Source organism: Sciurus vulgaris (genome assembly GCF_902686455.1).
Source record: "Sciurus vulgaris genome assembly, chromosome: X".
NCBI lineage: Eukaryota > Metazoa > Chordata > Mammalia > Rodentia > Sciuridae > Sciurus > Sciurus vulgaris.
The window spans coordinates 123,114,705-123,132,832 of record NC_136471.1 but is presented as its reverse complement, the minus strand read 5'-3'; the positions used below and the strand labels follow the sequence as shown (position 1 = coordinate 123,132,832).

General features: G+C 39.1%; 1 protein-coding gene across 3 annotated transcripts in view; it reads right to left on the bottom strand.

The window, feature by feature from the left end:
• MAP3K15 (mitogen-activated protein kinase kinase kinase 15) overlaps positions 1–18,128 on the bottom strand; it is a 121,379-nt gene that overhangs the window by 20,596 nt on the left and 82,655 nt on the right. For all 3 annotated transcript variants that reach the window (XM_079122814.1, XM_079122815.1, XM_079122816.1), the window contains exons 12-18: positions 17,978–18,027; positions 15,882–15,977; positions 10,647–10,734; positions 9,045–9,178; positions 3,051–3,178; positions 1,009–1,139; positions 703–808 (exon numbers count right to left, since the gene is read on the bottom strand). In XM_079122814.1, the coding sequence (XP_078978940.1) occupies positions 703–808; positions 1,009–1,139; positions 3,051–3,178; positions 9,045–9,178; positions 10,647–10,734; positions 15,882–15,977; positions 17,978–18,027 (733 nt within the window). The remainder of the gene's footprint in view (positions 1–702; positions 809–1,008; positions 1,140–3,050; positions 3,179–9,044; positions 9,179–10,646; positions 10,735–15,881; positions 15,978–17,977; positions 18,028–18,128) is intronic.

Genomic DNA, 18,128 nt, shown 5'->3' with positions numbered 1-18,128 from the left:
TCTATCAAGCAAAACCTTTGTGATCTTTATGTTCCTCCTTAGGGGATCATAAATCTTTATTTATTCAAAATCAGTACTTCTTTCCAAGGATCAAGATTTGGGCTACAGTTGCTTTTAAGCAGGAATTTTAAAAAGATACAGGTTGCTTGTGAGTGGCATTCTACCTATTAGTCTGGTAATGTACAACTAGCTGGTGATTTTATATCACCATTTGAATCCAATCCCTCGGAACAATCAAATTATTCCATCACTGACACGTGGGAAAGAAAACTCAATTCCTCAAACCCATTTAAAATACCATATTCCCCTGAAAAAATTAGCCTCCCTTGGAAACATAATTATATTGAAACACGAGGTGTCGGAATTCAACAATAAGGTAACAGGCTATTTTTTATGATAGGCCAAGGAAAGAAAGGTCCTAATAAGTTGTCTGAGGGAAACTGTTATTCAGAATTCCCCTACCCAACTTCTGAGAGGCAAAGAATAAAGTAGGGCCATCTTGTTACCACAAATAGATGGCTAAGTGCATCATCATTACAGGTCAAAATAATTTGAGTTTGAGGACAATACATCATCCACATCAAGCAATAATTGCCACTCTGTGTTGAGAAGGAACCCAGTAAGTAACCTTCCAATGACTATAGCTTGTAAAGAAAGTTTAACACCAAAATGGCCACCACAGCCCTACTCTGTTCTGCTTACCAGTAAAGGTTTCTGTGCAAGGGTTCACTCCTGCGAGACGTTTAGAAGTTCCAAAATCAGAGATTTTCACCACTCCACTGTAGGTGTTTACCAGAACATTGTCACCCTTCAGGAGAAGAATAGTACCAAAGCTTAAAGACAGATTTAAACAAACTGACATATAATGGTTCAAGACCTTGAAAAATGGTCATGAGAAAAACCCTCCCATCCCTCCCATGAGCAAGTCGCTCGGCACACGCTGCACTGACAGTTATCATGACTGGATATGAGCAAAATGACACTTTGTTGGTTTAGAAAAGCCTGTACCTTTATGTCCCTATGTACTATCTGGTTTTCATGGAGATACTTGAGGCCTTCCAGGATCTGTTTGGTGTAAAACTTGATAGTGGGCTCCTTCATTGGTCCCCATTTGGATCGCAAAAGAGCAGAGAGGCTTCCTAGAAATGGACACAGCAAAACATTCATGAGGATGACAAAGATGCGATTGTAAGATTTTAGGGAATTAAAGTGAAGTGACATCTCTAACCTGACATAAGCACTTTATACCTATACAATTATATATGGGTAATAACAATGAGTCTTCCCTCTCTACAGTCACAGCCAAAGTACAGACTGGAAGCAAATCAGCATGTTGGCCTGATCCAGGTGGAGGGCAAAGAACAATCCTTTGTGATTCCTAAAATTCAGTGGGGCCAACTTTGGGATTAGCTCTGTCCAGTTACATGAAGTCAAGAGAAGAATGAAACATGACTCCTTGAACTAAAGAGGTGTGACCCAATGTCATAAATGACTTGGATCCCATAGACATTTGTTTGCTGGACAACCATTTGGTTTGAGTCAAAGCCAGATTTATATCTCTTCCTGTAATCGTAAGTGAACAGATCTAGAGTGAGGGTCTTTGGGGTGATAAGGACTAGGATTAGAGAAAGCAAGGCCTCTTTCTCCTCATTGTGAAAAGGTCCCAACGGTAGGTCACCCATGCCAGTGGTAGAGGTGTAGGACCATCCTGATTAACAAGCCTTCCCCATTGTTTTATTATACACTAAACACTTAGGCCAGAAGAAAAGCCCCCTTCCAGACTCTCTGACCCCATGTTCCCAGAGGTGGTGGTCTGAACTGCAAGCAAGCCTGCCTGCTAGTAAAAACAGGCTCTTGGGTATCAGCTGGTTTCAGCTGTGCCAATACAGCCTCATACAGGGCTATGTGACCTTAGTACACTTCAGGTTCCCCATCTATGAAAGGGAATGAACTTTTTTTCAAGACAGGATTTCCCTGTGTTGCCAAGGCTGGCCTTGAACTTGTGATCCTCCTGCCTCAGTCTCCCGAGTAGCTGGGATTATAGGCATGTGCCATTGTATCTGGCTTCTATCTCTAATTCTGTTGTTACCCTTCAACCTAAAACCTGGAAAAGTAATAAAAAAGGTGAACAGTAATGGGTATGTTTTCTATTAGGCTATGAACTATCTGAGGAAAAAGAAACTACTTTATCCTTAACATAACCTTCAAAATTGCCTAGATCTTAATTTATAGTTAGACTCGTAATACTACTAGACACTTAATTGCTAGTAGAATGAATGAAGGAACAAATACAGGTTTCTAACTTAAGTTTTTATATTTGTATTCAGATAATAATCATTATTTAAAAACTTTTTGAATTTTATTATTATTTAGTGAGCTTGCCGCCAGACCCTATTCTAGAGCTATATATGCATCATCTTAAATAACCCACCCAACCATCCACTGAGATAGTTATTATTCTAATAATTATTACTATAATTATTATAGTAATTATTATTACTCTAATTTTATAATTTATTTATTTTACCAGAAAACTGAGGGCACAAAGAAGTAAAATAATTTTCCTAAGGCCACACAGCTTATAGACTGTTGGACCAATTCAAACTAGATAGTTGAATCCAGATCCAAGGAATTCTTTCCTCCTATATTCTATTGCCTACGTTTAGGAACTGTGTGGACAAAACACTGATGTTTGATTGTGTTATCAATGTTATTTTTGTCACTTTTAAAACTCTGTCCTTTTTTCTCCAAGCCACCTTTAAACTCCTAGACTATGAAGCCTGGAGGCAGGAGGCTGCTTTCTTCATCTCTTTGTCTCCAACGCTGGCACTCAGTAGATATTCAATGAGTATTTGTGAGTTGAATAAACAAACCAGAAATAGACTGTTTATATGACATTTGGAAAGTCTGTATCCAACTCTTCTGAGAAACCAATGTTTTCCAACCTCTAAAATGTCTGTCATTTTTCAAATGGCAGGACAATTAATGATGTCCATATTGTATTTTCATGAGTGATTTTCAGAATTTGCCAAAATACAGCAACTACTCACCTCCAGGCACCTGCTCCATAAATATCTTGATGTATCCATCCTCTGAAACAGAGCCCAGGTACTGGACAATATTGCGGTGCTTGAGGTATTTATGCAGGGCGATCTCCTCATGCAGAGGCTGAGAGTACCTATCATGAAAAATTTAAAAAGCCAGCATCACTTGCCAAATCCTGGGGGCTCTGGACCCTGGTGGCACCTCATCAGCATCCACCCTACTGTTGGCCTTCCCTTCATTCTGGAAACTTTCTCTTCCCTTCCTATAAGACTGCTCAGCCTCTCATCTATAAAATATGGATACAGGCTGAGCATCCCTACTCTGAAAATCCAAAATGCTTCAAAATCCAAAATGCTCCAAAATCTGAAACTTTTTAAGTGCCAACATAACACCACAAGCAGGAAATTCCACACGTGACCTTGTGTGATGGGTCACAATCAAAGCACAGGCCCACTATAGTAATGTATAAAATCACCTTTAGACTATGTGACATAAGGTGTGTATGAAGCATAAATGAATTTTGTGTTTAGACAGGTCATATCCCCAACAGGCCTCATGACGTATATGCAAATATTTCAAAATCTGAAAAACTTCTGGTCCTAAGATTTCCAGACAAGGAATAGTCAACCTATAATAATACCAGCCAAGTAGGGCTGCTGCAGGCCAAAGTGTGGTAAGTTTCTCAGGCACCTAGGTATGTGGTAAGCGCTCAATTAATGACTGCTACTATTATCATCTCTACTGGTAGGGCCCGAACTCCCTCAGCAATCCCTCTTTCTCTGTCTCCAATGCAGGGTGGTGCTCTCAAAGATTCTGTCCTCAGCTGCCTTCTAGTCTTATTCTATACACTCTTCCCAGGCCACAATAGTAGCCACAAAATGATCCACCCAGTCTTAGGCTCTGGCCTTTTTAGTTCATCCCTCATTCTTGGGATCTTCTTAAAATGCACACTTCACCATATCACTCCCCTCCATAAATTCCAGAGACTGTATTATTTAATACAGCACACAAGGACCTTCAAAATCATGCCAGATGACACCTTGTTAAAGTTTTTGTCTCAGAAGTCCTCCACTGCCCCACATCCTACATTCAAGTTGTATCAGAAATTTGTTATTCTCTGAATATATTTTGTGTATTAACAGCTTTGTTCCTCCTTCAGATAGGTCTTCTTTTCTGCCAGACTCCTACTCATCCCTCAAAGACCAGTTTAAAGATGATTTATTTTCTCAAACTTGACACAACTCACCCAGGAAAATACACTCTTTGTTCTGTGTCCTGAAAATACTCTGTGTACCCTTCTATTATGGCACTTGTCACTTTGATTCATGGGCAAAGAATCTGCAATCCCCACTAAACTGGTAGTACCCTGGTATCAAGATGGTATTATAGTTACCTTTCAGTCTCCAGCACCAGCCCAGAAGCTAGCACATGGAAGGTGCCCCATCATCATAAGTTTAGCCTATAAATATAGGGAGTTGGACAAAATTATCTCTAAGGCCCCTTCTAGCTCTAAAAATCCAGGAATTGTTATGCACAACAGAAAACTAGAACAGCTAGTGTTACCATAGGAAGAGGCAGTCCATACTAGGAATTCCCCAAATCTATAAGAATGCAACACCTTATTCATCATGGGAATAATAGACATAAAACTAGATGAAGAATTCAGGGGACCTGGATCATAGCCTTGTCTGTACATGCTCTTGGGGAAGTCATTTAATCTTCCTCAACCTGGTTTTCAGATTGGTATAAAATAAAGAATTTGAACTAGTTCATTTCACATCTTATAATTCATATAATCATAACATGCTCTCCCACTGGTAATCAACAATTGAATGGATGAATGAATGAAGGGTCTTACAGTGGGTAGAAATCATGTTTAACCCATCCCCAGTCAATCAGTGATCACCCAGATAGAGGAATGTAGATCACCCAGATATCCATCAACGCCCAGTGCTGGAGGCAACACTGCAACTGTGGGCTGACACATCTGTGGCCCATGGGATGATTATCTCCTATGCTGTGGCCATGACTGTATATGTAGCTTCTCTACAGAAACATTTGACAGTAAACATTGCTATGCTTTCATTAGGATTAGGATTAGGTGGGGTATAAATTCAAAAAGAAGTGAACATTTAATAAGACTAAGAAATGTTGAGGAAATCAATTAGCAGTATTGATAGTAGAAAATCGGCCTGAAATCCATGGGTCAGATACAGGGGAAAATGTTAAAAAAAAAAAAAAAAAAAAAGTCTGTATCACAAAAATCTGATTTTTCAACTACATTTAGTTTTCTATAACATCTTATCCAAACAAATCATAACTGTTTTCAATAATGACAATGTGAGTTTAAAAGCAGTCAGTCAGGGCTAAGGTTGTTGCTCAGTGGTCAAGCAATTGTCTAGTATGCTTCAGTTCCTGGGTTTCATTCCTAGCATTGAAAAAGGGAAACAAAAAAGACTTCAGTCACATTTGTCACATTCTTTAGTCAGCAAATGATTATATAAAAATGTTAAACTTGGGCTGCAGCGTGGGGACGCATAGCGCGAGCGCGGGTGGCGGTTCCCCAACGGCCTGCCCGGCTCCCGTGGCGGCGACCAGAGTGGTTCCCAGCCCAGAGTTCCAGGTTCTTTTCATGAAGAAAGAGTTGCAGGAGAAAAGTACTAGATGGAGCAAGAGGATTTCTTGAAGTGAGACTACATGCCTTAGAAAGAGGCAGCAGGCTCCCCGAAGGACCTGGAGACCTAGAGACCTAGAGACCACCTGGGATCCAAGAAAGTCTCTTGCCATCAAAAAGTGATAAACTCGAGGGGTTTCAAGATGGCGGCCTAGAGGGTGGCTGCATTTCATGTTGCTCCAGGACTCAGGATTCAAAAGAGGAGATATTGAGACGCTTGGGACCAACTCAAAGCAGCCGGGTGACTCTCACCCCCTGGGGAGGCATCCCGGATGGGACGGTGGTCCCGGAACGCAGGAAACTTTGTGAAGTAGAACTGCCGGCGAGACGCCCCTCCCCCCGCTGGAGCGCCATAGAGGAGGCCGCTCGGCACAGCGCTGGGACTCGGAGCCACCACTGGGGCTCTGGCGGCTGCCCAGGGGAGGAGTGGCGAGGAGAGCTGTGTGGACTCAGGACACCGGGGCCTGCCCTGAGGAGGAGGAGGAGGAGCGTGGCCACTTGGATTCGGAGTGACTGCACCAGAGCTACAGGCGGTTGCCAGAGGAGAAGCCGCGCGGCGAGCTGTTTGGACTCAGAACGAAGCTTCTGAACCCCGGGGCCTGCCCTGAGGACGAGGAGGAGGAAGAGGAGCGCGGCCGCTTGGATTCAGGTGACTACACCAGAGCTACAGGCAGTTGCCAGAGAAGGGGCTGCGTGGCGAGCTGTTTGGACTCTGACCACTTCTGAACCCCGGGGCCTGCCCGGAGGAGTAGGAGGAGGAGGAGGAGGAGCGTGGCGGGTCGTTTGGACTCACAGTGACTGCATTAGCGCTCCAGGCGGCTGCTCAGAGGAGAAGGCGAGTGGTGAGTTGTTTGGACTTAAAGTGACAGCTCCTGAACACAGGGGGGCTGCCTGGAGGAGAAGCGTGGTGGGACGCTTGGTCTTGAGTGGCCGCACCAGAGCTCCGGGCGGTTGCCCAGAGGACCCGTGCAGCGGGTCACGTGGATTCAGAGCCACTCAGAGGGACTGCTCCTGAACACCCGGGGGGTTATCTGGAGAAGGAGGAGGAACGGGGAGGGTCACTTCGACTCGGAGTGATTGATTGCCCCGGGCTACGGGTGGTTGGTGGGAGGAGGAGGCACGAAGTGAGTTTCTTGGACTCCTAGTGACCGCACCGGAATACTGGGAGGCTGTCTGGAGGAAGAGGCCTGTGGCGGGTCTCTGGGACTCAGAGCAATTGTTCGGGGCCACAGGTGGCTGCTCAGAGGAGGGGCCACACAGCCAGGCGATTAGGTGCAGAGCAAGGTCCCAGGATCTAGGAGGCTTCTGGGTGGAAGAGCCGCACAGAGACAGGCTTAGGGCGGAGCGAAGGTTCCAGGCCTGTGGGCAAATTCTCTGAGAAGGGGCAGCCTAAGGAGATTCATCTGCGAAGGGTGAGGCTCCCAGGCCCAGGAGGTAGGGCCGGGCCCCTGGGAACTTTGCAGAGGAAGGCAGCCCAGCCCAGGCGGTAGCTGTAAATTGAGGGGAACCTCTAGGAGGGAACTGACCAGCGACACCTCCCCACCGGGTGAGTCTTCCCTGCTGGGTGAGGTTTCCCCACAAGGACGGTAAAACCAGAGACTCAGGCCCAAACAGCCCTTGCCTCAGCCCGCAGCCTAGGTCCCCTTTGGATGACCATTGGTTAACAAGTGGAGGCACCTCTGCCCAATAGCAGGGATTATACCCCACCTGAAGGACAACACTCCTAGAGAGGCAGCTTCCTTGTGGAGCACCGCATTATCAACTTCCTCCATGACTTCAGCCTACTGAAGGCTAAGGGGGGATATATATAGAAATCTTCAGGGACATTGTAAGTCAATAGAGGAAATCTGCAATATCTCAGCGGTCCACTGATACCTGAACAATATGAGAAAACAAGGAAAGAAAATGCTGCAAACAAATCTAGATGTTACATCAATAAAACCCAATGACAGCATGGCAGAAGAAATGACAGAAAAGGAGTTCAGAAGGTACATAATTAAAATGATCAGAGAAGCAAACGATGAGATGAAAGAGCAAATGCAAGCATTGAATGATCGCACCAATCGACAGTTAAAAGAGCAAATACAGGAAGCAAAAGATCATTTCAATAAAGAGTTAGAGATATTGAAAAAAAACCAAACAGAAATCCTTGACATGAAGGAAACAATAAACCAAATTAAGAACTCCATAGAAAGCATATCCAATAGGATAGAACACCTGGAAGACAGAACCTCAGACATTGAAGACAAAATATTTAACCTTGAAAACAAAGTTGAACAAACAGAGAAGATGGTAAGAAATCATGAACAGAATATACAAGAACTATGGGATATCATGAAAAGGCCAAATTTAAGAATTATTGGGATTGAGGAAGGCCTAGAGAAACAAGCCAAAGGAATGAACAATTTATTCAATGAAATAATATCAGAAAATTTCCCAAATCTGAAGAATGAAATGGAAAATCAAGTTCAAGAGGCTTATAGGACTCCAAATACACAAAATTACAACAGACCCACACCAAGGCACATTATAATGAAAATACCTAACATACAAAATAAAGACAGAATTTTAAAGGCTGTGAGAGAAAAGAACCAAATTACATTCAGGGGGAAACCAATACGCATATCAGCAGATTTTTCAATCCAGACCCTAAAAGCTAGAAGGGCCTGGAACAACATTTTTCAAGCCCTGAAAGAAAATGGATGCCAACCAAGAATCTTATACCCAGCAAAACTCACCTTCAAATTTGACGATGAAATAAAATCCTTCCATGATAAACAAAAGCTAAAAGAATTTACAAAAAGAAAGCCAGCAAAAATGTTAAACTTAATGTTGGGTGTGGTGGTACACGTCTGTAATGCCAGCAACTCAGGAGGCTGAGGCAGGAGGGTGGCAAGTTCAAGGGCAGTCCCAGCAACTTAGCAAGACCCTGTCTCAAAAGAAAATTTCGTAAAAAGGACTGGGGGTGTAGCTGAGTGTTAGAGCTCTTGCCTAACGTGCATGAAGGCCTGTGTCCAAATCCCAGTATCCTCCACCTCACCACCAAAAGTGCAAAATTTCGTATGGAGTTGATGTGTGCAAATGCAACTTTCTTTTAAAACATGACTCTCTGCAATCTACAAATGTCTAAGTGAAAAAAGTCCATTTCTCAATTTATTTACAATACACAGAGAACAAAAGCAAATTACTCTTTTTACAAGCAAATTACAAGTTTTGTGACAACATAATGCTTTTGTCTTAAATCCTCTGCACCATGGGTGGTGGGCCTGGGATTTGGGGTGTTGAGATGGCAAGTACAGAATGTGGAAGGTCAGCCCCAACTTGCCTGCTATCTCTCTCCGGGATTTCTTTGATGGCTATTCGCACTTGATTGCTCAGGTCTCGGCCAGCATACACAATCCCATAGGTTCCTTTCCCTAAGACAACTCTCTCCCCACTGGCATCATAGTCATACTCATACTACAGAAGGAAAACAAGAAGACACACAATTTGTAGTGGAGAAGCCTCTGAAAGCCCAAAACTTGTCCAGCAATTTTTAAAATTTTTTTCATAAACATTATCTGATTGCTAAGCAAGTATACAAGTAACCTGGCTCAACATTTGGAGCTTTCTGACTGTTTTAATGTTACAATTAAAACTGCTTCTAATCAGGTTAAGTATTTTGAATACGTTCCCTACCAGCAAGTTGGGAAACAAATCTCTTTCAATAGCCCAGGAAAGAACTGAAGGTCAATAAACTTAAAATTGTCTTAATACAGAGTGCATATGCTGAGGTCCCTGCCCCTTTTCAGTCTTATGGATCTAGCACATACTGCAAAAATTCAATTTCCAATTAGCATCGCTATTTTGTTCTTCCAATCTTATCATCCAAAGCTGTTGCACACAGCTGCATTTGAGTTGATACTTCTCAATGATTAAAACAAAGGTAACCATAGGCTGAGCAGCATTTAAAGCACACAGGAAATGACGGCCATTTCTGTTGCTTTGCAAGCTTCACTGTCTACTTACCGAAGTGTAGTTTATGTGCATATTAGAGTGTGAGAGTGTGAGTGTATGTGTGTAACCCTTCTCGTCTACCTCTAGGGATCCTCATGACAATTAAGATTACTAAAGTGTCTATATCATTGTCTGACATACCTAGAAATCAGCCTGCTCTATAAAAGACATATCTCACACCCTTCTCTATTCCCCACATCTGTTGACTTCAAAGCATATCACTCAGTTCATTTCTACTACAAACTTACATTCTAAGCTAATAATTCTAGTACCTGATTCAATTATTAAAATGAATTCCTTTGATACTTTCTGAAGGAAATCTCAAGGAATTCATTTCAGTCTAACTTAAAAGTATAATAAAATCTCATTAAATTGTAATTACTGGGAGAACCTGAATTAATGGCAAATCTGAATAATTGTGCAAGATTTAAACACATGTAAAGTGGTATAGTAACTGTGTACTACAACTGTGCTGTCCAAAAGAGCTTATGATGATCTTATTTTCTTAAAAAAGAATGAAAAGTTATATTTAACATATTATATGCAAATAGATATTACTCAAGTAATTTTAGACATAAATGCAAAAGTTTGCTTTTAGTGGGCTAATTTTTTTCTCCTGGAGTCTCATAAATATTATTAATTAGCTTAGAAAAAAACCTGTTCATAGATTGTGCATAAAAGAAAATTTTGTACTATTTCATAACTAAATTTGTCTTAAACATTCTGACTGAGAGGATTCCAATATAATGAGATTTTTCTATAGAGACACATTAAACAATCTCTGAGAGCCATGGATAGTGATGGTTGGCTGGTTCAGAGGTATTTTTAAACATAATAAAGAATTTTTACATAAAAATTGGGACATTTTCTTTAAGAATCAAAGACATAGTAAAAAAATTTTTTTCCATGTTCTAGGCCTCCTGTGACTCACCTCTAAGGTGTCTCCATCAGCCTCTCCTTCCAGCTCCACTGTACTGCCTGATGTATTGGTCAGCATCTCTTTCACCAAAAAGCAAAACCTAGAACAGCAAATGTCACGAAGATACTGTTTAACTTAGTTTCATTACATTAAGCTGTACTTAAATATAAACCAAACTTACGTAAGTCACGGAACAATCAATCTACTCCTTGATTTGACATGGTACTCTATGGGTTATCCCATGTGATACTTGAATGCTCTCTATACAGTATCTCTACCAATTGGTTGGTCAACTGATGCTTGAGCATCAGAGTACCCATTATCTAGCAACTGAGAACCCATTATCTCCCAAAGGCAGCTCATTCTGAGAACTTAGTGAGAAATGTTCCCCTTTTATTGATCAAAGACTCCTTTTATATGGGTACCCTCCATAGATTACTTAGAGTTAACCCCCTTTGGGTATATGTACCACATATTGTTAGCCACTTATCAGCATATGGACACTTAGGTTGTTTCCATTTCTTGGCTATTGTGAATAGTGCTACAATTAACATATGAGTACAGATGTGTCCCTGACAAACTGATGTCAGTTAAAGGTACAGTGGTGGTTACTAGAGGATAGGGAGAGCAGCAGGGAGGGAGGGAGGGACGGGGAAAGCTAATCATGAGTACCACGTTACAGTTAGATAGGAGAAAGAAGTTCTGGCGTTCTGTACAGTAGGGTGACTGTAGATAATAATGATGCCCTTTAATTTCTTTAAAGCTACAAGAAAGGATTTGGAATGTTTTCACCATAAGGAAATGATAATTGTTTGAGGAGATACATACATTTTCTCTGATTTGGATGTTACAAAATACATGTATTATCAAAATATCATATTATTATAGTCTACAAATACACATAATTTTTATGTATCAGTTAAAAACAAAATTAGAAATACATTTAAAAAGAATTCTTTTTCTACATTACAGTGTCCATGAGCAATGTACATACTTCTATCATGTCCCCGTAAGACTTTCCTTATTGTCTCATTGTTTTCCACTAATTGGATATTCTTCAAATGGGTCCTTGTATTACTCTTCAAAATTTGGTCCTTTGATCAGCATTGCCGGGGTGACTTAATTGGTGTTAAGGGCAGCAGAACCATCCCCTTTCAAATTGTAGACAGTCCAATTCTCAGTAAGATATAAGGTCTTGTACAAGGGGAGAAAATGCCATATAATTCTATTGACAAAGATTAAGCCTAATCTCAACTATTAGTCATGTTTTTCTCACAAGTGCTGTAGAACCACATCAACCACTTAGACTTGTGTAATTGTTTATTTGCATACAACTGATCTGGAATCAGTAGAACATTTTTATTCAGAATTCTCTCTTAAGACGGTAAGGAGGAATAGTGCATGTTTCAAGAGAATTTCCACAAGACCTTAAAACATTCTTTTTATAACTAACTCATGCCACTTTTACTTCTTCTAGTATTTGAATACTGGGAAACCCAATGTCAGGCTTCTGAGGAGACACATGATATGCACTCACCAGAATAACTAAAATTCTTAAAATTATATTAATTACTAATTGTTGTTAAGCAACTCTCTTACCTTGCTTTGGGCAGTGTAAATTCAAGAGATCACCTTGGAAAACTACTGGCAGTATTAATCAAAGCTAAATATAAAGCTACCCTAAAACCCAGTGATCCACTCCTAGGTATATGCCAAACAGAATTTAATGTATATTTTCACCAAAAGGCATGTGCAAGAATATTCTTTGAAGTTTTATTCATAAGAGCCACAACTAGAAATAATCCAAATGTTTATCAATAAGAGAACACATAAATTGTTGTGCATTCACATAATGGAACACCACAAGAAATAAAAAGGATGAAGAGATACACACATCATGGTTGAATCTTATGGCTATTACCTTAAAGGAAAGAAGGGAGAAATAAGATAGTATGGATGATTTTATTTATTTGAAGGTCAAGAACTGGCAAAACTGATGATAGAAATCAAAAATACTTATCACTAGAGAGGGTTTAATGACTAGAAAGGGGCACAAGACACCTTTTGGGGAGCTGATGTGGGAGATGGGTATATGGGTGTAGATATATGTAAAAATTTTATCCTAGCTGTATACTTAAGTGCACTCTTCACACTTTACTTATATGTATATTACATCCCCAATTAAAAATTATTAAAGTGACAAACCAAGGGAAAGGAAGAAGGGACAGAAAGAAGAAATACTGGGGAATGAAACTGACCAAATTATATTGTTCTGTTGTGTGCATATATGAATATGTAACAAGGAATCCCATCCTTATGTAATTATAATGAACCAATAAAAATATGAAAGAAGAAAAAATTTAAGTAAATGGGAAAAAAGGAGAAAAATAATCCAAAATAAATCAATCAAGATGTATGATCTAATAGGGTATATTTTATTTATCATATGTAAATATGCATACATTTTATATATTGCTTGTAAATACATGTAAATTTTATAAATCATATAGAGTACAGATCAAGACATAGTTTTTCCAATTAAATTTCTAAATGGCCTAGCACCATTTTCTCTTTTGTTATAAATAAAGTGATCATATAAAAAAAAAGATGTGTGATCTAAAAAAAAGTATAACACAAAAGGCACTGAGTACTGAATAAGGGTCATAAAGATAAATTTTGTAATAAAAGGATAACAAGCAATCTTTAAAAATAAGAATAAAGTTGAAGAACTCACCTTTCCTGATTTTACAGCTTCCTACAAAGCTACACTAATCAAGAATGTGTGGAACTTGACAAAGGACTGATATATAGAGCAATGGAATAGAATTAAACATTTATAGCCAACTGATTTTCTAAGGGTGCCAAGACCATTTAATGGAGGACAAATAGTATGTTCAACCAATAGTACTGGGACAGGGTTGGCAATATAGCTCAGTTGGTAGAGTGCTTGCCTCACATGCACAAGGCCCTGGGTTCAATCCCCAGCACCACAAGAAAAAAATAGTACTGGGACAATCACATGTCCATATGCAAAAGAATGAAACTGGATCCTCTAACTCACATTATATAAAAATTAGTTAAAATGGATCAGACCTAAATGTAAGAGCTAAAACTATAAAACTCTTAGAAGAAAATACAAAAACCATAGAACACCTTGGTTTAGGCAAAGCCTTCCTAGATATGAACCAAAAGTGCAACTGACAAAAGAAAAAATGATAAGATGAACTTCAAAATTAAAAATTTTTATGCTGCAAGTTTTTCAACAGAGTGACAAGACAACCCACAGAATGGAACCAAGCATTTGCAAACCATGTCTAAAAAGGGACTTATATGGAAAGTATATAAAGAACTCTTAAAAGACAAATAGCCCAATTAAAAATAGACAAAGTTTGGAGAAACATGGTAAACATCACTTTCACATGTTGATCCAAATTAACATCACCAGAAATGACACAAAAATATTGTCCCCTGATACGAGGCACTGGGAAAGACACAACATTGCTTTTATGGTACTCCTGCCCCAAATACATAACATGAGTATACTGATGAGCAAACAGCAAACAAACTCAAATCAAAGGACTGCAAGCATGTATTACCTGCACTCTTTGAAAGTATTAAGAAAGACAAAGACTAATGATGATCTCTTTCAGATGAAAGGAGACTATACAGACTTGGCAAGTAAATGTTATATATGATTGTGGATAGGACTGTGGGCCAGGAAAAAGTCTTGTTTTACTATAAAAGGTATTAGGGAGGCAATAAAAATTTGAAAATGGCTTCTAGATTATAGTACCATATCAATCTTAGTATGATTAAATAACTACTATATAATTACACAAGTGAACATTCCTTTTTTTTCTTTTTTAGGAAAAATGCTGAAGTATTTAGAGGTAATGCAGTATTATGTCTACAACTTACTCTTTACCAGTTCAGTAAAAACAACCATATGCATATAGAGAATGTAAAACATGTATAGTAAAGGGTTACACTGGGGAATTCTGGCAAAACATACATGCAAATTGTCCATACTGTTTTATTGAAACATTCTTGTAGTTCTGAATATTTTTCTAAGTAAAAAATGTGAACTTTGCCAGATGCGGTGGTACACACCTGTAATCCCAGCAACTTGGGAGTCTGAGGCAGGGGGATTGCAAGTTCAAAGGCAGCCTCAGTAAATTAGTGAGACCCTAAGCAACTTAGTGAGACCCTGTCTCAAAATAAAAAATAAAAAATAAAAAGCTCAGTGGTAAATTGCCCCTGGGTTCAACCAAAAATAAAGGTGAGCTTTAAAAATTGGATTTGGATAGACAAAGGATTTGAATAGACATTTCTTCAAAGAAGATAAGTAAATGGCCAATGAGCACAAGAAAAGATGCTCAGTATCACTAGTCATTAGAGAAATGCAAATTAAAACCACAATGAGATTCTGTCTCACAACCATGAGGATGGCTATAATCAAAAGTACAGACAATAATAAGTATTGGCAAGGATATGGAGGAACTGGAACCATCATACACTGCTGATGAGAATGTAAACAGGGAAACAGTTTGACAGTTCCTCAAAAGGTTAAACCCAAAGTTCCCATAAGATCCAGAATTTTGACACCAAGAAAAATGAAAGAATATGTCCTCACAAAAACTTAAACATGATTGTTCATAGAAGCAAAATTCATAACAGTCCCAAAGTGGAAGCAAACCAAATGCCTATCAATTGATGAATGGATAAATAAAATGTGGCATATTCATACAATGGAATATTATTCAGACACAAAACAACAAAGTAATGATACATGCTACAACATGGATGAACCTTGGAAACACTATGCTAAATGGAAGAAGTCAGTAACCCAAAGACCACATATTATATGACTCAATGTCTATGAAAAATCCAAAATAGGCAAATTCATAGAATTAGAAAGACTAAAGTTTGCATAGGGCTAGGGTTATGTAGGTGAGGTTGGGGAGAAAAAGGGGAATGACTGCTAATGGATACTGGACTTCTGTTGGGGATGATGAAAAAATTCTAAAATTAGATTGTGATGGTGGTTGCAAAATTATAAATACACTAAAAATGGAGTTGGACACTTTAAATGGTTGTAAGGTATGTAGATTATATCTCAAAGCAGTATAATAGTTTTCTCTAAATTAAAATTTTAAGAATAGAGCAAACAACCATCTTCTCAGCAGAGGCCCTTCAAAATTTATTCACCATAAATAGATGCAAATAGCTGAATCAGCTATAACTCACCTACTACACTGGTCTTCAGTGGAAAAGTAGATTTGAAAGTCATCAGAGTTATCATGGACATAAAGAAAACAACACCGTTCATCAAACTTGGATAGGCTGAAAATTGCAAAACATAAGAATGCTTACATGGAAGTTATGACACCAATTTTAAAGTTTTAAGAAAATCTAGTAACAGATTTTCTTTCACTTCATAAATTCTTGATTCATTAATCTTTTAACACAAAACCCATATTTTGCATTTTTTTCTCTATGAAATTTAAATACCAGGGAACTTTATCTTGTTTATGTTTGAGTTAGCCTTTACAACTGACTTTAACTAATGTGTATCAAGAACTTCTATATTTGGTGCTAAGCAGAGCATATGGGCAAGAGACAAGGATAAAAAACATGGTCTATGTCCTCTAGGAGTTTAGAATCACACACACAGAGACACACAAAGACAGGCAAGGTATTTGTGAAGTCATTTATTGTGGTATCAAAGGAATTTCTAAACCTGGAAAATATCAGGACACAGTATTTGTGGTTATACAAGGTGAACAGAAATAAACATTTCATCTTAGCTCAAGAAAGGTCTTTAAATATTCTCTGGTCCATTTCCAACCAAAGTGTGGACCCAACTCCACAGCACCTCAAACATGTAATATTCAGTTTGCCTGAACATAACCAGCAACAGAATGTCACCACACTCCATCTGCTGACAGATCTCACTGTTAGAAAGTTCATTACCCACACTGGGCCAAAACCTCCACAATGGCCCTCACCCTGCCAAGTGGCACTATGGAGAATCAGGCTAGATTTTCTTCTATAATTAGCTCTTCAAATAAAGCCACTTCATCTGGTCCCTTCTAAGTCATCTCCTTCTGAAATTCAAAACTTAGACCATTCCTCATGATATAGATGACATGACAAATAATGTGTTGAAACAGCAACAGTCCAGAGTGATTGGGAAAAAAAAGAATTAAAGCTAGAGTATACATCAGCAAGTTTTGAAACCCAGTCAATGAAAGAACTACCTCAGTTAGTCGAATAGCTTTAGGAACGCTCAAAGCATGCCCCTCATGTCACGTCAGTCCTGAGGTCTGAGTCACCTCAGGTCCTGTGCAAATCCCCACTGATGGTTTAAATGGCAGGGAAAGGCATCTCTATGAGGCGGTACAAACAAAAGAACATGAGGCAAGGGCCAACACGTTCTTGTACAACTCCATTACTGAGTAATATATTTTTTTAAATTTTTAACATATTTGGGTTACCATCTACTTTCTAGGTAGTATTATCCAAAAGTTCTACTGTGTACTTAAATTATTTCGCTCCCTTAAAAGTAATGTAAACATTATTCCAATTGAAGCACTAATGTGCTCAGGACAGAATCATGCTCTGACCAGAGAAAACTGGAGATTTATTTAGTGGCCTGAGGTAGAATCAGAGAGAGGCCAGAAAGTTTTAGTCCAAGTTCTTCATTTGATAAAAAAACAGTGAAGAAACTGGAATCTAAAGAGCTTGGGTGATTTCCCAACATCGCACAACAAAGGGATTAGAACTCATATCCACTTCAGAACTACTCCCACCCTTGAAAGTGCTGGCAGGGTGACAAATGCAGCAGAGGTGTATTATTCCTGCTTGGGAAAAACCCACAAATGGTCGCCATTCCTGAAGGAATAATCAAGTGCCACACTTTTTCCAGGAATATACCACCCCTCTCCCTCCCTAATAACAATACCTAGCTCCATTGCTCTGTCCAGGAGACCCCACCCAAGTGCCATTAGCATATAACTCCTAGCTTGATCCTGAGTACTTGAATATTTTTAGATCAAAGAAGACATCTTTCTACAGATATAACTTTATTATTTAAATTTGAGACAAGAGTTTCTTCTGTTGAATGTGAGAAAAGCTATTCTCCCATAACTATCCAAGAGACCTTTACTAGCAGCACATTATGGACCTCAGGCAGGGCAGCAAAACAGAAAATAGACTATTTTGGGTTCAGTTAAAAATAAGAACATCATAACTCATGAAAAAGTGGTAACCTTAAATTACATCAAACATTATCACTATTATGTGTATTAAAATAATAGTTACATTTTCTTTTATGTTCTTACCTTATTCCTTTAATAGAAGAGGCTGCAAAATTCCATTCGTGGATTTGTTTCTGCAAGTATCAAAGACAGAAGTCAATAACTTCGTTTTTCCATATATAGGATCAGTTAGGGTTTCATACTATAGTCAATCATTTCTACTATTTTATTTTAA